This window comes from Nestor notabilis, unplaced genomic scaffold (assembly GCF_000696875.1).
Source record: "Nestor notabilis isolate BGI_N333 unplaced genomic scaffold, ASM69687v1 scaffold7358, whole genome shotgun sequence".
In the NCBI taxonomy this organism is placed as follows: domain Eukaryota; kingdom Metazoa; phylum Chordata; class Aves; order Psittaciformes; family Psittacidae; genus Nestor; species Nestor notabilis.
In genome coordinates, this window is record NW_009940580.1 from 6,223 (window position 1) to 30,509 (window position 24,287).

The 24,287-nt window shown below is 46.1% G+C and overlaps 1 protein-coding gene across 2 annotated transcripts; it reads right to left on the reverse strand.

The window, feature by feature from the left end:
• Nucleotides 1-1,061: 1,061 nt before the first annotated feature.
• SMOX (spermine oxidase) lies at nucleotides 1,062-23,983 on the reverse strand. Of its 2 annotated transcripts, XM_010020429.1 has the most exons (7): nucleotides 23,747-23,983; nucleotides 18,601-18,827; nucleotides 10,363-10,536; nucleotides 7,615-7,849; nucleotides 7,150-7,512; nucleotides 2,043-2,203; nucleotides 1,062-1,315 (listed from the first exon to the last, which is right to left on the reverse strand). In XM_010020429.1, the coding sequence occupies exons 1-7, from the start codon at nucleotides 23,952-23,954 to the stop codon at nucleotides 1,178-1,180; spliced, it is 1,506 nt and encodes a 501-aa protein (XP_010018731.1). In that variant the 5' UTR covers nucleotides 23,955-23,983; the 3' UTR covers nucleotides 1,062-1,177. The 2 variants fall into 2 exon arrangements, with proteins under 2 accessions (XP_010018731.1, XP_010018730.1); XM_010020428.1 differs by having other exon boundaries at nucleotides 7,150-7,849.
• Nucleotides 23,984-24,287: the final 304 nt, after the last annotated feature.

Here is a 24,287-nt window from a genome sequence, read left to right on the forward strand (position 1 = left end):
AATGTCCAAAAGATGGAGTTTCATCACAGAGGAAGTTCTGCTTCTCATCATTCTCCTTCTTGTCCACACTCCCTCATGCCTTCTCCACTTGGATTAACTGCCCTAACTCCAGATGCAGAGTACCCTGCAGCTCTATCTGCATTAACAAGGCAGTTTGGAGGCTTGACTTTGCACTTAAGTCTTGTGCACAGACAGGAACACCCCTTCCACAATGTGGTTGTGGCTGAAGGACAGTCAGACTTTGACATTCCCTTTACAGTCTGCACCACACCGAGGCAGCTCCCAGAGGAGTGCTCCTGGTTTAGTTTCCTTAAAAGAGAAGCCTAATTCCCACACATCCAAACCGTGTTGTGACCCAGATCAATCTTTACAAAGTGGGAATGACTGAGGCACTCCCTTCAAATCCAAGATACTATCCCAGACCAGATATGAACACAGTCTCCAACACCACTTTCATCAAGGCTGTTTATCTCTCTGCTTTGCAGCGCTGTGATTCCTTTGACAACTTCCCATGGACTGAGAGAGCCCAGAGGGAAGATAAATTCCTCCATGAAATCAGAAGCAGATTTCCTGAAGCACAAAGGCCCACAGGAGCTGACAGGCAGGTGACACATGGAGTTAAAGATAGAGTGAGACAGATTTCTGTGCTAATCTGGACAAGGGAAATGACTGTGACTCTAATGTGGAATTCTTTGGATGAGCTAAGATCAAGTGGAACACTGAGCATCCACGTTTACCTTAAGATCCTCCTACTCCAAATTTTCTAGGAAGGGAGAAAATCCCTATTATTATAATGAATGAAAGACAAGTTATTGAGGGAAGTGTCTGGGAAGTACCAGAGCACCCAGTGTTTTTATTACAACATTTATTTTAGTATAGAAGGCACTTACAATACAGAAAGAAAACAAAAAGTAAAATAGGATAGATAGGCACCAAAAGTGAAGTTAGAATTCAAATGACAAAGAAACAGTTTACCAGACAAAAGGAGCACCCTTCCCTGTTAACAATAAGAGCACACGGAAACGAAGCTATTGATGACTAACTCTTTAAACAGATAGGACTTTTTTTAATAGAAAAAGATAAAGGCTGCTCTACTGAAATTAAAAAGGAATCCCTCCACACACCTGCACAAGGGATGGGGAGTTAGTGGTGGTGGTGTTCATAAACAGGGGGCTTTTCAGCTCCGGCACTGCAGCAGGTCCTGGTACATCTCGATGAGGCGAGCGGCCTCTCTCTGCCCAGAAAGCACAGCACCGTGAGTAGTGGAATAGTACTTCCTGTGAGTGGCCTCCCCTGAAAACATCACCTGCATTGGCTGCGAGGGGAGGAGAAGCAGGAAAGCTCAGCAGGGCTTACTGGAAAGCAGACACGAGGCTAAAAGGAGACAGAACTTTGCGTCCTCCCACATCCCCGTGAGCTGCCGGCAGTGTTTTAGAGCGCTGGCTCATGACATCCCGACGTGGTGCACTAAGAGCACAGCACACCTCTGCCCAGAGAACAGTTTGGATTGGAAGGGAGCTTAAAGCTCCTCCAGCTCCAACCCCTGCCACGGGCAGGGACACCTTCCACTAGAGCAGGTTGCTCCAAGCCCCTGTGTCCAACCTGGCCTTGAACACTGCCAGGGATGGGGCAGCCACAGCTTCTCTGGGCACCCTGTGCCAGCGCCTCAGCACCCTCACAGGGAAGAGCTTCTGCCTCAGAGCTCATCTCAATCTCCCCTCTGGCAGGTTAAAGCCATTCCTGTCCTGTCCCTGCAGGCTAATGGTCATTAAACATAGACATCACAATTCCAAAGCCACATGGATGAGCAGCTCTTGATAATTTCAGAGAGAGATGTGGAAATCCCTGAGGTGTTGGCATTCCAAATAATTAAAGAGGTAAAATCCTACACACATAATCTGCTCAGGTATTAAAAATCCTGGAAAACACATTATTAGAGGCCAAACCAGAGACTGGGCCTCTTTCAACCTCCCTCCCTGAGAACCCACCACCCAGCATCATGCTAGTCTTATTGCCACACAACCCATTTGGGCCATACTTACAGTAGTTTTGGAGCTTTCAGCATAAGGCAGTGGTTTAGCAAGTTTCTCTACATCAGCCCCACTAGACCCAACTTGGGTGTAAGAGTAGGACCCTCGGAAGTTGGGATTGCTGCCCCAGGAGGACCGCAGGATCCGGCGAGGTTTTGGAATGTTTGGATTCCCTGGGTAGAAAGCAGAAGACAAGAAGTAAGACCATGGCCATGAGCAAACACAGCAATGCCTGTGCAAGGTGTGGCAGCATGATTTCAGTCTGATTTATTGGAACACAACCTAGCAGAGCCTGCAGGCTACAGGGAAGAGGCTCTAAACCACATGTCTTTCCTATTACTGAGTTCTAAGTATCTATATAACAGAAACAGCATCCCTTTAACCTCAGCTGCAGTCTTCCATTGTGGGGAAGATCACCAGTCTGGTGAGAAATGTGCCTCCAAAGAGGAAGAGAACTAAGAGTGTTAGAAGGCAAATCCTCATTATGCAGGGGCAGAGGAAAACCTATCATGAAGTTCTCAGAACCTGCATTATTCACTCCAACTGCTACCCAGTTGAAACTAAAATCCAACAGACCCATTTTTGTGGGATGAACATGGCACAGAAAGAAGGCTTTAGAGGCTGGAAGTAGGATTTCTAGGTTGCTGAAGGATTTCCAGGTTGCTGTAGGATTTCCACTGCTAAGAGGATAGAGGACCTAGAGGTGAGCGGCACTTGAGTGCACCAGTGGTAGGGCCATCATCAGCCACTGTCCCCATCCCAAAGAGTACAGGAGAAACCTCACATGTCCAGGCAAGGTTCAGCTACTTGGGCTGAGTCTAAGTCTTCTTCACTGAAAGGGCTGTCAAGCACTGGAACAGGCTGCCCAAAGAAGTGGTGGAGTAACCGTGCCTGGAGGTACTTGGAACACATGTAGATGTGGTGCTCTGGGACATGGGTTAGTGGTGGCCTTGGCAGTGGTGGGTTAACAGTTGGACTTGATGATCTCAAAGGTCTTTTCCAACCTAAATGATTCTGCAATTCTAGGATTGTTAGAGACTGTCAGCACAAGAAATAAGAGTAGTGAGACATGTCTGCATCTTGCCCAGCTCCTGTGCGTGCTTCTTACTCTTGACTGTAACCCTTCAGCATGCTTAGCCTGCTACGAAGATGATCCAAATTCCCTCACAGCTTAGAGCAGGAGACACCCAACTGTAAAGACTCATCAGGCACTGCATTATTTAGTTCCACTCCACAACTATTTAGTCATGCCTTCAATTCCTTAAAATCAGGAGCAGGTTAGTCCTCTGGGTCAGCTACCACTTTCAGGAACATCGTGTCTCAACCACAACCATGAAAGGCTGAACCAGAGCAAAGGCACCTGGATGACTTGCCAGAGAACACTGTGAACACTGTCTAACCACTAACCCCAGCTCAAAATAGCAGTGGCACAGACCAGCAAATAAATACACCCTACAAACAAAACACATCCTACAACTGAATGTTGTTTCAGGAATAACAACTTAGCGTAACAAAGGCTCTAAATATGCTCCTCCAAGAATCTTCAAAGCCTGGGATGGAAGTGAAAAGCCCAAGGGAGTCTGAGAACAGGGAGCTCTCAGATGTGGCAAGGAAGTAAGTTATCACGTTTTAGTCTGAAGGGCTGTGGGAAAGCCCAGGAGAACACACCATGAAAGCTGTCAGATACCACAGCACCAACCAGGGCTGGAGCAGTGATCCATCACATCGCATCGCATGACAAAGCCACACAGTGATGTCTTGACATAAAAGGAGTCTCTGCAGAGGGCTAGTGGAGGCCTCTTCTGTGCTTGGTGCCTGTTCTCATGTTCCTCAAGGATTTTCAATACAGAAGACAACAAGATGTTGGTAAAAAGAGGATTAACATTAGGAACACAGTGTTACAAGCAATGAGATGAAGGCTTGTCAGCCTGTAGGGCCGCAGATCTGCTAAAATATGTTAACAAAAAGGGTTTGTGGAGTCATCAGCCCAATGAACAGTTGTATAAATCCAGCAATCTTTAATATCTATCTTTAATAAAATCAGTTCACAGACCTAAATTAGACACCCAAATCCTGAGAGCAGGGTATCTAAGATTCCATCAAGGCAAAGAGAGATCTGGGGTACTACACACACGAGTGTCTGCAGCCACCAGAGAGACATTAGGGTAGCCCAGGCATCCACATGGGGTTGGTAGATTTGATGCAGAACCTAAAGAGAGACATTTCTCTCTAGAGAAATAGCTGGAGGATGGGGAGGACAACTACTGCCTTCTAAGAGTCAAGCTTAGCCAACAAAGAGAGCAGATTTAGAGGACATCACCTTTCAGCCATCCAGTTGTGAAAAGCAGAAGTTGTGAATGGCTTTTGGGTTAGAACAATCTTCAGAGCTTTCCACAGCAAAGCCAGATAATCCACAACACTGACCTGCATGTGAAATGTAAGGTCATACCTCAGTGTGAGTCTAAAAGAATGCATTTCACATAGGATTTAATATCCTCTGAAGCCAAAGCAAAGGCCCCCATGAGCAATGGACTATGAGAACAGAGCTGAAGATGGAAATCCACCTGGTAATGCATTAATTCTTTAATAGAAGAATAAGAACATGGAGGATTTTAGACCCAGAACACAGAAGCTACAAAGGGAAAAGTGAACATTAAAAGGTTCATACTATCTGCTTTCATTACTGAATATAAGGCTCTCTTTGTATTCAGTAGAGAAAAGCTGCTTCAGAAGATGACACAGAGCACCAAGTGAGGTGTGGAAGATCTAAACTGCCTTATGGAAGAGCCTTTCTTTCCAGTGAGCTCAGAATCCTGGGAGGACTAGCTTCCCAACTCAATTAACTGACTTACATGAAGTTGGGTGGTCGGAAGCACTTCAAAAGCTGAGCTTGGTGGTGCCAAGAGGAGGCCAGCCATTGCAGACATGACTACAGTTAGATCACAGAGAGAAGGCTGCTTTGTGACCCCCTCAATCTCCCCCTAGCTGGCCTAACCCACTCTCCCACTCCCAATGAAACACATCAGTGGAGAAGACATTAGGTTCATGGAGAGCTTCTGCTATTTCAGCCCGTCTGGCACTTGGCCCAGGTTAGCAAGGGCAACAGGATAAACCCAGGCCCCTCAGCAAGGCTATTCTGGAAGATCTGTGAAAAGGTTTTCTATAAACTAACCATTTTTTGGGACATGTTGTGAAATGGGTGCTCCAAGAACAGGTTTCTTCTCCAGTTTCAAGGCCACCTCTCAGCTTATGCACAGAATGCTCACTGCAGGGCAAGGCCCTGGGAAGTTCAGTCTGGAATTCCCCAGGGTTGGATAACCCAGGATTAGCAGAAGGCTGAGGCAGAGCCCATAGTGCTGCTGAGTCTGATGGACAGTGATCAGGTGCAGCACCAGCTGGAACAGCAACTGCAGCACATATCCATGAGCCAGTGCCAACGTATTTCCATCCTCGGAGGAAGAGAGGAACATCCAACACATGCAAACAATAACAACAGTGAAGAAGCCCAAAAAGGAAGAGGGAGATTATGTTCCATCTGCCAAAGAAAGACCCAAAGAGCCAAATTCCTACTAATGAATCAAGATAGTTTTAAAAACCAAAGGTCTTAAGCAAGAAATGCTGCACAAACCAAGTTGTTTATGTGCTCTGGGAGATGTCAGCACTGGAACAACTTGGGCTTGAAGAGAAGAGCCTCCTGTTATGCCTGTGTGGAGCAGCAGTTGGGCTGCTGAGGTCAGGAGGAAAGAGGGATGTATGTACTGACAGTGCACCATAACGTAGGGGTACCAAACACCACTGAAAACAAACAGCTCAGGAGGCAGAAGCTGCCCAGATCCAGCATTCACTGTTTCATCCTACTTCTCTGTGGGCTGCAGGAGATCCACAGGTTCATCATCCAACACTGAATAAGCTGAAACACAACTCAGTTTTGGTCACTGCATTGGGGTTTCTGCATCTAGTGCCCACTCTATGGTTTTTGAAGAGAGTACTAAACCCTAAAGCCTCCTTTGGCAATAGCCAGCCATGCTGATAGTCCTCACTTTCCAGAACCCTTTCTCTAGATCTCTGCATTGCTGGTAGCAAATGGTCTGTAAGCACAGAGGAAAGCCACACTTGTGAAGGTAAACTTCTTCAGTGAACATGAGAGAGGGCTGGAAACCCACTGAGTGCTGAGATTTGGCTAACACGAGGCAGCAGGAGGATATAAATAGCTTAATCACAGGACTCATCTCTAGAATAGCTTAAAATACATCTAATCTTGGAGGATGCTGCTCTTATAATTGCTTATAACTATGCATAAGTTCAAAATCCTTATTTCCAGGCTGAGTCAACCACTGTTTCTTTCAGTATTGCTACCTGACACTTGTGCTGGTACAGTGCCTTCCATCAAGGGTTCTTACAGACCTCCACAGATACAAAAAGCCCTTTTCATGGGAAGGTGTACAACCTCTAGAGCAGTGACTGGAGGCAAACTAAGGTCCAGTATTGCTCCTTTTAGTGATTTCATCTTGGATTTTCTCAGTATAATACACCTAAATTCTGTCTTGCTCCAGCTGCTGCCTTTAATGTGATACGTGTTCAGTAAATGTGAAACCTGCAAAGTCCAGGAAGGTTTAAGTGAGGAACCCAGAATATGGGAACTCTTAATATTAATGGATTCATTGAGATACAGTTTAATGATTGTTCCATATAGCCTCGTGCTGAATGGAAGTCAGGGATGTGATTCAACCACCACGATTCAGCTGATCTAAACAGATTCAACTCCACTGGCTCTGAAAGTGCTGCTTTCCACCCCTGAGATCAGCCCTCAGGAGTACTGAGCCCGACAGCTCCAGCTGCTGAAGAGTTATTTGTGATTAAATACAGGAGAGGATGTGGAATCCTCAAGCACTTCTGCCCCCCACTTCCTGAGCTGGTTATCAACCCCTCTATAAATAGCTTTCAGGCACACCCAAGCAGGAGGGATGCTGGAAGCAACACACACAGCCCATTCAAAGGGATATAAAATGCCAAAGAGCTAAAAATGACTTGAGTGCATTTCCTTCCTAGTGGCTATTCAACACCCCAGCCCCATCTCCCTCCCTTCTCCACTCACGAGAGAAACCAGAGCATGGCTGACCTGTGAATTTACGTAGCATTTCGGTGCAGGTTTCTGCCACAGTTTCATCATCACACTTCTCCATGATCAGTGCCTCCTCTCCACAGATCCAGCCACTCAGGACATGGCCATACCTCTCCGGTGGGTAGAGTACATCGAAGCTGCAGATCTTCTTGTACCACAGGTCCTCGGGATAAGTCAAGCTCTCACTCTCTGCCTCATCTTCCCAGACAAACTGGATGCTGTTGCATTCAGAGCTCCAGAAAGGCTCTTCAAACTCCAGGAATATCTTGTCAGTCGTATTGATTCCTAGTTTCTCAATGGCCATCACCTTGTCCTCGGGCAAGCGGGGATGGAACAGGCTCTCGTGGCGCTTCTTCAAGACTCCCAGGGACACAGTCACAATGACATGGTCAGCTGGGATGAACTCACAGTCCTCGCACTCTACGAAGACATTGGAGCCCTTGTCCTCCTCGGGGAGGTCACTGTTGTGGTCAGCCACCCTCTCAATCTCCTTGCTGACCGACTGGTTCCAGTGGATGCACTTGACCGGCTTGCGGAGCTGAATGACGGACTCAGGGATGGAGCGGGCCAGGAGCTCCACGATTTTAATGAAGCCACAAGGAATGATGTGATGAGCCCCAGGGATTTCGGTCCATTCCCCAAATTCACTGAGCGACACTTCATCCATGCTGTGGGAGCTGCTCTCGCAACTCTCTACCTGAGGGAAAAGCAACGCAAAAGCAACATTGCCACAGAGCAACCCATTTTGCCTCAGCACAGCATTGCAAGGAGCTGCTGGAAGTCCTGAATCCCACTCTTAAACCACGTTATCTTTGTTAGTAAAGGAGTGTTTGGCCATAGGACCTGACAAAATCAATCCTCAGCCTTCTTTCCAACCAGAGAAATCATTGTCATGGTAAGAAGCTGCATTAGCTTTGGCTGTATTGGCCATGGTTGCATCATCCAGAGTTCAGAGATGATGTCTTTGCTTTTGCATGATTTGTGGTTAAAACTCTGACCAGTTTCTATCATCTAAAAAGCACTCCACTGGCCAGAGACTGGCCTCTTGGTGCTCCTACAACACAAGCTGGAGCTGTGTTAATTGGATGCTCTCTCCAATGTTAATAAATGTTCCCATGAGGAGCCATGAAAAACTTTTGGCAGCTATTCCTGCTGTCTGCAGCTTTCAGCACGCTGTCATACAGCAATCAGCAAGCTAACAATCTGCCAGAGGTGAGAGGACCCAACACAGAAGGAACTGAAGGAGACAAAAGGGAAATGCCAAGATGTGAGACACTTGTGTTTGATTCACTTGATGTGATTACCAAAGCTTTAGATTCAGGACTTGTTGGTTAACGTTTGCAGGAGTATGAGGCAGAACTGCAGCTTCCAACAATCCCTGGAACAAAGGCAGGATGTTTGGCCTGTCCTGTGATAAGTTTCTACTGATAATACTGATGCATGGGACACAGTGATCTTAAAATCTTCAGATCACCGGAGTCACGATGATTTGCACGCTCTAATTCGTTAAGCACTTTAGGCTTAAATTACATTACATTTCATTACTATTCCTTGCCTCACCCTTTGGCCAATTTTCCAGGCCTTTCCACACTTTAATGACCATGTTTTGGAAGCCTAGCAAGCCTGGACCCCTCTCCCTGTGGAGCATCCAGGCGCAGGGCACGAATCTCTGTGCTGGGCTAAGCAAACAAGTCAAAGCTGCTCTCAGGAGTTCACAGGCTGTGACTGTTCTGACAAACAGGGGTTGCCTCTTGCTGGCTGTTGCCCCATGACTCCAGTTGTGCCGTGACTCCAGGTACAATTCTTGGGCCACATCCCTTCTTGAAGACCTATCCTCTGAGTCTGCTTGGTTCCACTCATCTGAGTGCAGAGCAAGCACTCTCCAGCACTCACCCAAGGTCATTTTGGCTGGGCCACGGTACAAACCCTGCACCCTGGGTCACAGAACAGGCCATTCATCCTGCCTGGATGCTGCAACACTCCACATGTTGAACATAAGAAATAGTGGTTGCTATTTGATTCTTTCAACCATGAAGGAGAAAAGCCATGGAGAAAAACAGGCAACTACCAAGACTATACTTTGCCTGAGACACCAGTTAATCCTCACTCTCTCAGCAACCACTTCGATCTGATAGTCTTAAACATCAGAAGCTTTGTTGTTCTCAGGTATTTACACATGAGAAGGGATTTGCAAGGCTTGCAGATAAGTCTCTGGCTGTGGCAACCTGTAGCAACCACAGAAGTAACCATCAGGAAAACCAGAGCTGTATCAGACTAACATTGTCTGCATGGGTGATGTTCCATGGATAACACAATCACTAGTGTATGTGGCAGCTGTGGAGACACCCAAGCTCTTGGGTTAGACACTGAGATACCAGAACAGCACTCAGGATGCCTTGATTCAAATCTCAGCTTTATCACAACCTCCTGTGAGGTTCTTTAGATCTTTCCCTTTACTTCAGCTTTCTACTTGTCAGTAGTGAATATCGTACACTTCCCCTCATCACAGCATGGTCCTTGCCTCCCTTGCCTCATTTCATAAGCCTTTAAAGTCATTATAATTGAAATAGGAATGACTGTTACACTTTACTTGTGGAGCACTTGATGCAGCATTAAGTCCTCATCCCACAGAGATCTCATTTAGGCCAAAGCATCAAGGAGATAAAAAGAACTGGGGAAGCTGAGGAAAAATGATTATGACATGGGTTTATACAATCGACCTTTGATTTTACTGCTTTACCTTCAAACTGCTTTCTGGGGATTTCTTTAGCAAATTATCAGTATCAAAGTTACATTTCTTCTGGTCTCTGAGATATGGATAGAGGTGGAAGGGAGTGAGAGGCACTCAGGAAGGATTATGGGGTCTCAGGTGTAAGGCTCAAGACATTACTAAAAGAGCCTGAGAGTTGAGTAGCTTTGGATAGTAAGAAAACATTAAATCACACCAGGAAAATATAACAGGGCCTAGGAAAGGCCCTTCCAGGTAGAAAGCTGCAAGTTTAAGGTAAGAAGATAAAAGAGTAAAGGTATTATTTCTTGCTGGCCACTTTGGATATGCCTCATGAGGAAAAGTTGTCAGTATAAACTCAAGCTGCCCAGCTGCAAGAGACCAAAGCGATTCCCCAGTGATGGGCAAGGCTTAGCCAGATGCCTGAGGTTCTTAAAACATGTTATGTTTCTCATGTTAAAACAAAACATGCACACACATACCTTAAGGTACTGCTGGATCATGGCTAGTTTCAGCCTCTTGATGGCCTCTGAGTCATCTGGGTCGGCCTTGACGCGCTTGCGCACTACGTCCCGTGTGAAGACACCCACACTGTTCTGGCTCTCAGCATTGACTGGTTTACCTCGTTGGAAGAACTCCTGAGTCAGGTTATAGACCTGCCAGAGACAGGGCAGAAAGATGGACAAGGTGATTCACAGCAGAATCCAAGCAGGATGCTTTTTCCTCCATCCAAACCCAGTACATTCATCACCGCCTCTTGCCGACTCTAATTGTGTGCTCTGCTCCAACACCATGTCAAGGTGCACCCACAGCTATGGTGAGAAGAAGGCAGGAAGCAACTCTTCCCTGCAGGCAAAGATAACCACCCTTACTCACCTGCAACAGCCCAGTTACTATTAACTTACTATGAGTTATTTTTTAACTCAAGCATGTCCATCCTATCACTTGCAGAACACCAGCTGAGGCAGTCATTCCATGTCCAGTAGTTAAAGCCAGTTGTTAAACCAGATGTTTAGATGCTGCAGCTGCATCAGTAAGGCAAGTAAGTGCATATTGCAGAGCACCTCACACAGCTTTGGGTTTGCCGTGTGTGATTTCTGGTTCTGCTCAACCATGTCACAGCCACCAGTCTCCATCCAAAGGGAATGAACTCCAGCAACAGGAGCCACGTGCATCCTCACATCTGACATGAAGCACCAGCTCTTCTCACACTTCAACGTCTCAGATGCAATCCCAGCCCACATATTTGATTGCTCTAACTTGGAACCAGCCCTTCCACTCTCTCCATTAGTTAGCAATAATGCCCAGGATCCCACCAGGAATTCAGTTTTATAGCTGCTTTTCTGTTATCCACTGAAAATTAGGAAGCAACCAACACAGGCTTAGCAGAGGAATTCTGTATGCACACAGGTTTTACTTGTTGAGCACAAGACAGGTATAGGTTCATGGAAAACAATGACATCTCCTACCAGCTTGAGGAGGACCCACAAGAAAAATCCCCTTCTAATAAGTCAATGTTCTTTGAAGATCTTCCTGACATCTTTTTAACCCCAGTTTTCCACCCTAAAGGCTACTTAAAAGCAAGAAAACAACCATCCACCTTGGTCATCTGCTTGTGGCTGTCTGAAGTAACCACTATTTCTGCCTGTGATATCACCAGAAGAGCCTGAGATGGAATCATGGCCCTTCATTTCCATGGAAAAACTCTGAGGAATCTTTCAACACAGGAAAGCTTTCAAAGGATACCTCTCAGAAGTACAACTCATCCCACTAGTAACCAGAATGAGTCAACTTCTCATTTATATCATGCCACTGGGGCGCACAGTACTCTTTGTACAAACAGAGAGGCAATATCCCTGCTTGGTGAGTTTTTCCTGTCCAAGATGATTTGACTACGGCTTATGATGCTGTTTTTGGAGACAGATTAGTTGGACATGCTGAGTTCAACTCAAAAGTCAATGACTGGTAAGAAGCTGTGGGAGCCTCTTCTTCAAAGGCAACTAGGGCTTCCCATTCTCTGCTGCTATGGATAATCCACCATGGGTTAGTTTCGTCCTGCTCTGATGCTTCCCAGAAGTTTGATTTTCTGTTGGGTTTTAGCAATAAAGTGAATTTGAGGAGGCAAAAGAGGGAATGATGAGGAAAGGGAGGTGGTGAGGAAAAATGCATGGCAGTGGTAGCAGTGACAGAAAGCATGTCTGTAAGGGAAGGAGGAAGGTGAGTAGAAAGGGACAAGTAAGGGATGAGGAGGAAACTGCTGAAGAAAATAAGTGAAAGAATGAAAAAAAAAGGAAAACTACAAAACCAGGTAAGTAATCACAAGGCAAATGAATGGAACTGGTGACCAGAACTGCAGACACTGACTGGGACACAGCCTTTCCGAGGAGATTTCCAGACAAGAAAGGTGCAGACCAATGTCCTATATGAAATGAAGGCCTCCAGCAAAGGAAAGGACATGGTGCCTTCTCTGTTCCCCAATGCCAAGAGCTCTTTGGCAGTTTCAACATCTCATAGTTCTCAGGTCCACCAACTTCTGAGGCCCTAACCACTTGCTGGAGGCACAAGCTGCATAGACCCTGTGTCAGCACCACACAGCTCAGCTTCCATAAGCTGATTGCATGCTCTAAGCAGGTAACGACTTCACAAGACAAGCAAAGCTGTGTTAAAACCCAGCTACCATTTGGCCAGAAGGCTGAGAGAGCCTTTTGGTTTTATTAACCACTGTATTCTTCATTGCCCAACAGAGAAAAGAGCAGAAATGCAGTTCTCTGTGCTGTAAACATCAGGTTTAAGTCTTTCCTACATAAGTCATCCCATCAATCAGACAGCAGGTAAGTATAATCACCATTAAGATTTAGTATTTTATCACAGAATCCCTGTTACTTCCTAACTTTTCTATTCTGGAGAGTGCTGAACCATCTGATGGAAAACAGAAGGCAAAGCTGTTGTAGGCAAGAAGCAGAAGGAGTAACAACAGCAAGTCCTATATTAAGAGACACATTGGCATAATGAAAGAATCAAAAAGACACTCAAAATATGTTCTTTAATGAACACATGGAGCAAACTACATAAGAAACTAATGAAAAGGTTCACTAGAAGCCTTCATTTAAGGTAGATTTCCAATGAAGCAGGAGCAGAAGTGCACTGTCTGGAGTTGGAGTTACCTAGACTTTCCTCCCCTTGGTGGGAAACTGCTCACCATAACAGAAAGCACCATCACGCCTATGGGACCACCTCTGAACAACGGGAACAGCATTTGTGAGATCTGAAAACACATTCTCCTTCCATCATTTCATCATGATGGGATGACAGAAGGGATCCAAGAGATTTGGAGTTCAAGTGGGCTTTACCTCAAAGATCCTGGTGAAAAGTAGCATCAGAATGACCTGAAAGATTCTGCTGATCTTCTAGTTAACCCTACAAAATACCCATGCATCCAAACTGAGAGCACCGTGCCCATCAGCAAGGAGACCTACACTATGTACAGCCCAGCCTCATGTCCCTTTTCTAGTATCACAGACCTGATACAAGAAGGAAGGAAAAAAAGGAGAGACTCCATCATCTCCCAGCTCCCACCATGGGCAAACACATCCCAGCACAATGACCTGATTGTTTCTCACCCTAAAGCTCTTCTGGGTTTGAAAAGAACAACTGGTCCCAGATGCTTCTCTGCAAGAAGCACCAGCAGAAGCAAAAGACACAAAACATCTCAAGTGACTATTCATTCCAAGCAGATTTCCTTCCCTAATTGTGAGGGTTTACACACAATCCTGCAGGGAAATGGGGCTGGAGGTCAGAAATTCAAAGGAGTTAATTACATCCTTCATCTTCTTCCTGACCAACTTTGGGGCATCCCACAACCAGGCTCTCTGCAGAGAACATGGGTCTACTAGCGATATCCTCTCTGTTACGCACAGGCTCCCACCTACAACAGGTTTACTACATACGTGCTCCTCCACCACGGGACGAGGCAGGCTCTTAGGAAGAGCAAATCTAAACAAAGCAGTTTCTCAGCACTGAAGGAGGTCAGGAAAGCACATCCCAATCCACACTCCTTCCTGTCAGTGCCGCTGACGATCCACAGCATTGTCTTTTTCACACTTGGCTTAAAAACTGCAGTGACTTAATCCCTGGTCAGTCCAAAAACCCTGTTGGAGATAGGTCCATGCTGTTACCAGGCCAGACATCTGTCAGTGCAATAGAGGGGCAGGGAGGGAACAGTGACACTCGGTGGCCCTTTGGTCCTGCTTTCTACGATAACACAAGGCGCTGTAGCTTAATTGGGGATGGCACAAAGCCCAGCACAGGGTGGGGGTGAGGAGGGTGGAAAACTTTGTCATTCTTTGGCTGCATCCCTGCCCCAGAAGCTGAGCAGCACACAGGAGAGAGCTGATTGTTCAAGGCAGGGTTCCTGGGAAGCAGGTGTTCAGGGACCACCTCCTTACTGAAAAGCCCAAGTAAAAATAGGCACGTTTTCTGTACCAGGCTGGCTGATGGACTGTGACATTCCTGGGAAGGCAAAGCAGGGTGATTTTTCACTGCATTTAACCTAACAAGCTCACAACCTTCCTCCCACTCTTCACTAATACCTGGGAGCTGGCTTTAAATAACCTCTTTGGAGAGGGACATGAGGACTTAGCAGGGACAGAAGAGCAACTCTTAGATGGATTGCCTAGTCACATCTTCCCAGTAGTTATATGCACACACAGACACTGAAGGTGCAGATGTTACCCTCAAAGATGACATTTCCATCACTTTGAGGGTTGTGCAGATGTGGTGTAAGCAGGCAGAGGTCCAAATCCTCCCCCAGCCCCTGAATGGTTTGGGTTGGAAGGGACTTTAAAGCTCCTCCCGTTCCATGGAACACCTTCCACCAGAGCAGGTTGCTCCAAGCCCCTGTGTCCAACCTGCCCTTGAACACTGCCAGGGATGGGGCAGCCACAGCTTCTCTGGGCATTCCCCCAGTTATCCCAGCAGGAGTGGAGAGGAAGGTGGGAAGATTATGAATATGAATCATGGACATCACACCCTGTGGAACCTTCCAGTGCTGGTGCCTCCTTCCTTTGAGAGACTAACCAAATGGATTGGTGAGGAACCTGAGCAGTACCAGCCCCACACAGCACATGTCCTAAAGTAGCAGTGGCTGGAGAGCTGTCCTGCCAACAGCAGGCTCGATGCTGCTTCTCACAGTGCATCACTTGGCAACGTGTGGCTGGAAATCCAGGTAGTGGCTCTGCAGGACTGGAGACCTTCTTTACAGGCACTGCTCAGTTTGCTGGTGCTCTCATGGAGGAGGAATCAAGTCACCTCAATTGCAAGCTCTTGATAGATCTTGACTGACTTCAATGCAGTGCAACAGCCTCTTGTAGGGCTCTTCCTGCTACCGAAATGAAGAGCTGAACACTCTTACTGCTCAGCCTCCTCATAACTACAGGCTCCTGTGAGGCATCCCTACAGCTATTAACATTCAGGCTACTGCAAACAAAAAGAAGCCAAACTTGAAGTAGAAGCAGCAGCCAAAAAAGATTGGACACGTGCCTGGAAAAAGCATAAGGACTCTCCAAATGAACTAGAGAGGCAAAGCTCTGGAGGTACTGGGGGAGCTTTGCCTTTCACACCAGGAAAACTCAGCACACACACAGACCTCTCCTGGCTCCAGCATCAGCGACTCCACATACCCAAGTGAAACCCTCAAGGGAGACCCTCTGCACTTGGCAGTCACTGAATTTGGTGTCCAGATGACAATATAACTGGGGCTACAAACAGAACTGACGACTGAAGTCCTACTGTTCCTGCTCAGCACCCATTTCATCACCAGTTAAAGAAAGAGCATTGGCCAGCCAGGATGAAACATAAAATGATGGAATGGACTCAATGAAAATGCAAGAAAAAAGGCTGAGGACATGGGGGACAACAAAATACAAGCCAGAAATGCACCAGGGCAGACTCAGTATGTGTAAAGGGAAACATTCTCTGCACTTCATGCCAGAGTAAAATGCTCCCAAAGCCACATGCCCGTGGCACATGCTCCTCACTGCCCATCCATGGGGCACTTATGCTTCATAGCGTCTTTTTGAACTGGAGATGCTCAGGAGATCACCTGAATATATAAGGAATCACCTTAGTTCCCACTTTTCCTGCATAGCACAGGGAAGAAAACACAGTCAGCTGTCTTAGATGCCCAAAGATGGCCCAATATGACACCCCAAAAAGGCTGGGACAAGAAGCTCAACTGCTCCTGCAACCAGCACACTTTAAGACAGTGAAAGTACCATGCCAGCAACTACAGTTAGGAACTGGCTGATGTCCTCCTCTTGGCTTACTATGGCCCTTACATATTCTTTATGACAGAGAGTAGCTGCAGACCTCTTTACTATCCATAAAGGTGAAAGCCTTTTCTATCTCCTAGTGATAAAGATACCCTGTGGCAATGATAAGCTAATTGTGTGTTGCGTAAAGAAGATTAACTTTTAATGTGTTGTTCTCTCCTGTCACTGGCTGCCCCCTTTTCTCTTGCTTTAAAAGAAAGGGTAGATTTGCCAAATTAATAATTTCTCAAACACTGGGCACCTTGTTATAGCCTTTATCTCATCAGCTGTATCTCGAAGCTACTTAGCTCTCACCTTTGTGTTCTCATTTCTGCTTGCCTCTGACACCTTCCCTTTGCTGGAGATTTTCTTATCCTCTTTGAGGCAGGATGCTCACCAAGCACTACATGCAGCTTGGTGGTGTTCCATTTACATAAATAATGCTGCTCACTGCAGTATTTTCACTTACTCTTTCTCTCCTCTCTACTCTTAGTTGCTGTTCACCTTGCTCCATGCACATCTCACTGGCTGGATCTGGTTCTGTCTTCAAGCAGATGTTCAGATGAATTCTCTCCACCTTTGTCCAAGAACAATCCCCTCCTTGCCATGGGTCGCCAAATTCCTTCCATAATGAGGTTTCTTCGAAATTCCTACAAGCCCTCTCTAAAAGTGGAAGGATTTTGTGCCATCTCATCATAGATTCCAGCTCAGAGTCCCAGGACAGCACCAAAAGTCTTTTCAAACAAACAAAAAAGCCATTTCTGCTCCCCATTCAATTCTTGGTAATTCTTTACAGGCTACAGTGACTTTTTGGTGGCTTTCCAAATGCTCACAGACATATTTTTAAGCATAAAGTATGCAAGAGTAACCTGAACCTAGTGTGTGGTTAGCCAAGCATCAGATACTGGTGAAGTTCCAACCCAAACTATTCTATGATTCTATGATTCTGAGTTCATTCTCAGATGAAAATGTGAAGCCTTTAGACATGGCTACAGCATGATGAAAAACACAATGTTTTGCTCCATTTTATACCACTTTATAACCAACCAACATTATAATCAACTGAGAGATCACATTACCTGGAGGACTAAACAGTCTGCATTGATCCCTCTACAAGTACTTTGTAAGTGACATGAAAAAGACATGCAAAATAATAATCATTAGAATCCTAGCCTGGTTTGTGTTAGAAGGGACCTTAAAGCTCCTCCAGCTCCAACCCCTGCCACGGGAAGGGACACCTTCCACTAGAGCAGGTTGCTCCAAGCCCCTGTGTCCAACCTGGCCTTGAACACTGCCAGGGATGGGGCAGCCACAGCTTTTCTGGGCACCCTGTGCCAGCACCTCAGCACCCTCACAGGGAAGAGCTTCTGCCCAAGAGCTCATCTCAGTCTCCCCTCTGGCAGGTTCAAGCCATTCCCCTTGGCCTGTCCCTCCAGGCCCTTGTCCAAAGCCCCTCTCCAGGTTTCCTGGAGCCCCTTTAGGCACTGGAGCTGCTCCTTCCATCACTTCACTCTACCTAAAGCCAAATCTTCCTACTGAGAGCAGACAGAACTAATATCAGTCTTTCATGCATTCAACACTCAAATCAGTAAGAAACCCCATGTTCCCTCTGAAAGAACTACCAGGATGACAACAGCAGGGCTGAGTTACATGAAAGCAAATCTGGCCTTTGTTGTCCTAGTCTAACATTGGCTCACTGCTTTTTTTGCAGAGGTTAATCTTTCCACTCACCATGCATTTTCATTTCCATCTTGCAGGCTTCTATTTAGTATTTTTAGGTTCTGTGCTTGTACTTGTTTGGTTTTCTTTTTCCATTTGGCTCTTCTGTCACATTTAGGCCCTCATCTACACTGAACTGAAGAGGACGTCACTGAATGTTGATCAGAAGTTAAAATAACCTTATACTGAAGCCCACACTGGTCTGAATCTACCAGAAAACATGTTCCCTTCCTTCTGATGCAAGAAAACTTGAAATTCCACTGACACAGCACTGACTTTGGCACACTACAGAGCACACTACGGTATTTATAACATCAATAACATGTCAGAGGGCTACAATATTTAGCTGGTTGTTGCTAAGGTTTTGCCTTCTACTTTGTTTAGTAAGTTGATCCCTCCTTGACTCCTCTAATTGAGTAGCAACTTTCTAAAGCCAATCACTGGGTCTCCTCAGCAATAGTTGCTTCAAGTGATTAAAGTGATGACAAACGTGGAAAGATTGTTCTTCCTAACAACAGTTAATCCCACATCACAATCGAATGGGGTAGACTTAAGCAGATGAGAGCAAACTAACTGTTGATTTAAGACGTTGCTGGTTTTCTACCTTTGTCCAGTACCTGGAACATTGGAACTGTCAAGGTTTCTTACTGCTTCAGGCAAATGTACAACCTGACAAAGCAGCTGAACACCAACCTCGTTGTATAAATCACTGAATTCTTCAACCACATCTTTCGGGATCCTTTGCCCGTTGTTGGTAAGATGATAAGCCACCCCATTCTTGGAGTAAAGACTGATCCGGCCAACGCTCCTCTCACCATCAGTGGTCTCTTCAAGTAAACCATTGTCTTCTGCTAGATGATAGACCGGGTTTCCATGTGAACCATGAATCCACGTAGCTCCCAGTTCAAAAGTGGCGTGCCCTGCAGGAGAGTAAAGCAAGCAAAACAGTTAGTGAAGCCCAGTTTCCCAAAAGCTGGTCCCACTCAACCCTGAATGGACATGTGCAATAGCAGACCAAATGCCCAAGGACAACACAAGTTTGAACATCATTTAAGTGAGCTTCCTCTGTTAGACAGTGTTCTTCAGACCTTTTCTTCAGGGTACAAGTTCAGATAGTGCTAGAAGGATGGGATGTTTCCAAGATAAACACATCACAGTGACACACCTCTGACACTTAAGGTGAAATTCAGCATCTCTTAGGTTCCCAGTGCTTATCATGGTTGTTGCCAACTGTTCTATCTTTGCTACTCGGCCTTTCCAAATCATCTTCTCTAAACCTGCACTTAAGAACGTGATCAGCCAGCAGAGGATGAACTGCTCATGTCACAGCACAAGCCCTGCACTAACAGGAAGGAAAGGAGCCCTAAGAAGCCTCACTGCACTACTGCAAAAAGGACATACAAGGATACTTGCATAAATATTAGAGTTGGAGGGAAAGAACAGAGTACCTAAAGACTTCAAACACTGTACTCAAGAGGAGGGGATGGATACCAAGACAGGGGAAGAAAAGCATCTACAGCAGGGAGATGCAGGACAATTTGGGTTGCCCTGAGATAGTATCATTGGCCTGCAGGCTGACCTTTGCCCTTTGATTAAAAATGGATGTTATTTACAAGTATACCTCAGATTAACTGCAACACAAAAATGCATTTCCATTCCTCAGATGAGTAAATAGGTTTTATTTTATTCTTTATGCCTTTGAAAATTCAAATCAGGTTCTTCAAAAGGGTGCACTGTCAGGTTGAACACCAAAGGCATTTAGTCCTCATCACCTACACTTTCTGCCTGCAAAACACAAAGGGTTTTGGTCAGCCCCACTCTCTCCCTTTGGGCCTGTAGGGACAGGACAAGAGGGAATGGCTTTAACCTGATAGAAGGGAGACGGATCTGAGGAAGAAGTTCTTCTCTGGCACAGGGTGCCCAGAGAAGCTGTGGTTGCCCCATCCCTGGCAGCGTTCAAGGCCAGGCTGCACAGGGAGATGTTCAGTAGCTGAAAGGAGATGCTAAAACAAAGACTGGGTCATGTCCTGCACCCACAGTTTTACAGATTCTCAGAACTCCAAAGCTGGTTTACAGCCTGCCAAAGCTGAGCTCTCCCAGCATCCAAGGCAGCACCATGCTGTGCAGCTCACTGCAGAGGTGTGTGAATGCCTGGTTGTAGTTAATAGGATCCTGCTTGACGAAGAAAGGATCATGCAGTTACCAGTCATCACACGCTGTTTAACATGTAAATACATGCTGAGGCAGAACGACACTGCAGCACTCTGCTGTAATGCAGTCAAGTTTAACAGGTGAGAGCTCCAAGAAATGCTGCTCTGAGACATTGCCTCCAAGGGAAGCTCCATGTACCTTGTTTTTGAAGAACACAACCACCTCCTCATTAAGGAACACACCGACTGCCCTTCAAAATAGGCTTCACAGGACTGGGTAGCACAAGTTTTCTACGTGTCCCTAAAACAAAGCATGTGCTTCAGAGAAAACAGCTTCAAGTGTGAGTATTTAAGGTGTCCCAAGCTCCACTACACTCCCAGAGCACCCAGCAGTGGAAGCAACTGGTGTACCCTGGCAGCCAAAGGTACAGAGCTCATAAATACTGCATGTGGCAGCCACTTGTTAATGCAATCCTCCTGCGAGCCCTCACATGCCAGATCATCAGCAGCAATACTGCTCTATGTCAGGAGCTTGCTCTCCTCCTCTTATTCATGGGGCATCTGAGCTCTGAGAGAAAGAAATCTTCCTCTCACTGTCTTGGTGCTCGGAAACCACTATGATGTGTTCCGAGTTCTCCTGTTTTCAGTGTGGAATATAATGAAATAGTAATAAATTAGGAATAGTCATTCTTGCCTGTGAGACTTAGAAGCTCACTATCATCACTAGCAAGCAGATAAGCCACTTGTTACCTGGTGTAAGTTACATGCTGAATTATTGAAGTGTAAAATTAAATAACACCTTTTTAAACAGAGAGAACCAATTTACTTCCAGGGCCTTAAAAGACTTTAGTTTCAATACTAAATCAATTCAATACAAATCAACTTCTAATGAATCTCCAACAAGGACTAGAAAAGAATCTGCTTCCTATCCAGTGAATAACCACTCAGACACAAGCAGCAGTCAAAACAGGCCTATGCACAACAATATACCAAGCCAGCAGTTTTCCAAAGGAACACTTGGGACTTCTGAATACACATGGGAACTTGCACATTTCCCTTTGCAGTCCTGGATGTTCCTTGGGCATCCTCTTATGGAATGTCTGCAGTGGATACAGATGTTCTAGCTCATGTGCAAGAAACACACAACCCACAAACACACCAATCCGCTACCTCACCTGAGCTAGAAATGATGAAGCAAACCTCTGAAAATCCAGACTATTCCCCTGTGCTGAGTGGATCTAATTGGAAAAGGATGACCTTTAAGGTCCTTTCCAACCCAAACCATGCTGTGATTCTATGATTCTTATAACTAATGGGGTTTGCACCAGGGCTCAGCCCCCTCTAAACCAGTGCTGCCACGACTGGGCAGATAGATAGCACAGGGAGATGCTCTGTGCAGCTGAGGGGAAATTCTGTTCCCTGCAAGACACAGCATGGCTCAGTGAGAGTGGAAGTGTCAGGATCCAACCCCAAGAATGTGCCACTGTAGCTCTGTTGAAGATTTAAACCAGATCTTCAGTCCAGCGTGCAGCCAGGGGAGTGCCCAGAGAAATTAAACATTGAAATGACATTTAGACAGGCTGGGACTGTTCAGCCTGGAGAAGAGAAGGCTCAGGGGAGATCTTATCACCCTGCTCAGTATTTAAAGAGGGGCTACAAAGCAGATGGAGACTCTCTTTTGACAAGTTGTCCCATGGGAAAGACGAGGGGTGATGGGCACAAGTTACTGCTGGGGAGATTACCACTGGATACAAGAGGAACATTTTTCACCATGAGAACAATCAACCATTGGAATAATCTCCCCAGGGAAGTGGTGACTCCCCAGTGTTGGACACTGTTAAGATTGGGCTGGACAGGGTGCTGGGACATCTACTGTAGGTCATGCTGTGCCTGGGAAGGTTGGAACAGCTGAATCTTGAGGTCCCTTCAACCTGGGATTCTAGTATCCCAGACAAGCAGATCAAAATGGTCCCATGTTGAAGACCTGGAAGAACCACTTCTGTAACAGGATTTTGTAGGCTTTAGCCTGTTCTGAGAAACAAGTAGATCTCACATGCCCAAAGTGCAATGTTGCTGCTCCAGGCAATAGAGAAGAGAATGCAGCCCAGGACCATGCTGCCCCTTTGCCTTCATAGCAGGGAATAGGAGGTTCTGAGTATGCTGCTTGTGAAGATTCCACCACCCCACAGAGCTCTAAAACTGTTTAGCTAAAGGGCATGTGAAGCTGCAAAGCACACAAGGGGCCAGGACATGGACCCACCTTGGGAGAGAACTGCAGTCCATACCCACAGGGTAACTCTGAGAGTTTGTACAATATAAGACAGATGGGTTTAAGAAAGACATTACAAGATCAAGACTTTAGATTCCAGTCCTCTGCTCTGCAAATAACATGTATAAGCTGCAAGATCTCCACCAGACTGCTTTTGCCTCATGTTAGTTAAGCAATATTGACAAACAGGAGGCATATTCCCAGCAAAGGCAAAGACCTGAGTTACACGTGAGGGTGTCCAAAGGTGAGAGAATTGGTCTCAATGCCACTACAACAAAACTATTTTCACAGGTGCACTGGCAACATGATTTATTTCTCCCTCAAGATTCCAGGTCTTTAACACTTCCCTCCTCTCGCAGACACGATCCAGGATATTTTTAATCCAGTGTATTGTGAGTAAAGGACACACTTCCCATTCCAACCTCTATGCCAAGTCTCGGCAGCATGGAAAGTGCCCTATCCAAACCCTGGAGATTAGATGTGTCTGACTGCCTTCTCATTCATTTCCCTTCTGCAAGTTCATAGGACACTGCTGTTTATTACTGAGTAAAACACAGTCAGTGATGCAAGCACCTACACATAAATAGAAAGGAGGGCAGCAAGAGGCCAGAGTTAACAAACACAGAGAGTGGGATCAGAAACAGAACTAGGTAATTGAGATCAGGAAGGCAATTCAGTAGAAGTGAAGAGCCTTTTGACTCCTGCAGAGACAGGCAATGTCCTTCTAGATACCAGGGAACGTCTCCCTGAGAACTGTGCTGCAAAGGGCAACGTTTGGCCAAACAGTTTTGCATTGAGAGGTTTCACAAGCCCAACTGATGCTGGATTAAAATACTCAGTGTCTGCACCCTTATTACACATGGAGAAAGGAAGCTCCAGAGGTGGAAAAGCTGCAAATCAGGATAAAAGGATACATTGAAAAGGTTTTTCCAGCAGCCTGATTCATAGTGGGTGGTTCCCTGCACAGTAAGTTAGTTGTAGGGAAATGAATGGGGCTATTTGTGAAATAGAACAGCCTGGAGCTTGCCCCTGTGCAAGTGATGGAAGTCATGGAGAACCAGCCCCTCACTAGCCAGGAGATTTACTGATGGGTTCTCATAAAGTCAAGCTCCAACTGCTGGTGGAAACTGTCTTTGATACAGTTATCAGAGACCTGTTACACTGAGCTTTCCCTGTGTGAGTGAAAACAACCACTCACATCCGCTTTCTATAGAGTCTGGAGCAGCCCTCCCTCCAAAGAGATGCACAAAGCAGCTCAGATTCACCCACCCACCCCAAAAGCACCAACATCCCACCGCAACCAACCTTCTTCTGGCTGGAAGAGCACATTCCTCAGGTGAAATTAACCTCCTGACAGCACTAAACCTTGGGAGCAGAGCAAAGCAAACCCAGCCCAGGGCTCCCCAAAAGCTGCTCTTACCAAGTTTCACGCTCTGCACGCGGCCCCCGATGCGCTCAGTCGCCTCAAGGACAGTGACATCCGTGAAGCCGCTTTCCAGGAGCGCTTTGGCTGCTGAGAGACCTGCAAGCCCAGCACCAATGATCACTATTCGAGGCTGTCGCTTTCCCCGTAGGCCACTACTGAGAGGATCATCCGTGCTGTCTGCAGATATGTCACAACTTTGCATGCCGTCCAAGCTCTCTTTCTAAGGAACCTAAAGGGGAAGAAGCAAACAAGGGTTTGTCGGGGCTCAACCTTCTCCTCTGCAGTTCAAAAACCCGAGTCAAAATCAAAGCAGTGGAGTAGAAAAGAAAGGGAATGTGTGAATTACACCCAGCCTTCAAAGTGGGATGCATAGGAAGGGTAACTGAGGTCAAACTGGGATGCAACAACGTTTTAGATTGGAGCAACAGTATTGGAAGCTCCAGACATCTCCACCCTCTTGTACCATGTAGACTATTTGAGGAGAAGTCAAAGGATTTTCAACCTCCCATCTCTTTATATAACCTCCAGAAGTGGC

Coding starts and splice junctions, on each gene's coding strand:
- SMOX (XM_010020428.1), bottom strand. CDS start 23,954: ATGCAAAGTTGTGACATATCTGCAGACAGCACGGATGATCCTCTCAGT. Junction 10,537..18,600: donor TCAGTGATTTATACAACGAG/GTTGGTGTTCAG, acceptor TGTCTCTGGCAG/GTCTATAACCTGACTCAGGA. Junction 2,204..7,149: donor AATGCTACGTAAATTCACAG/GTCAGCCATGCT, acceptor CTTTCTACCCAG/GGAATCCAAACATTCCAAAA.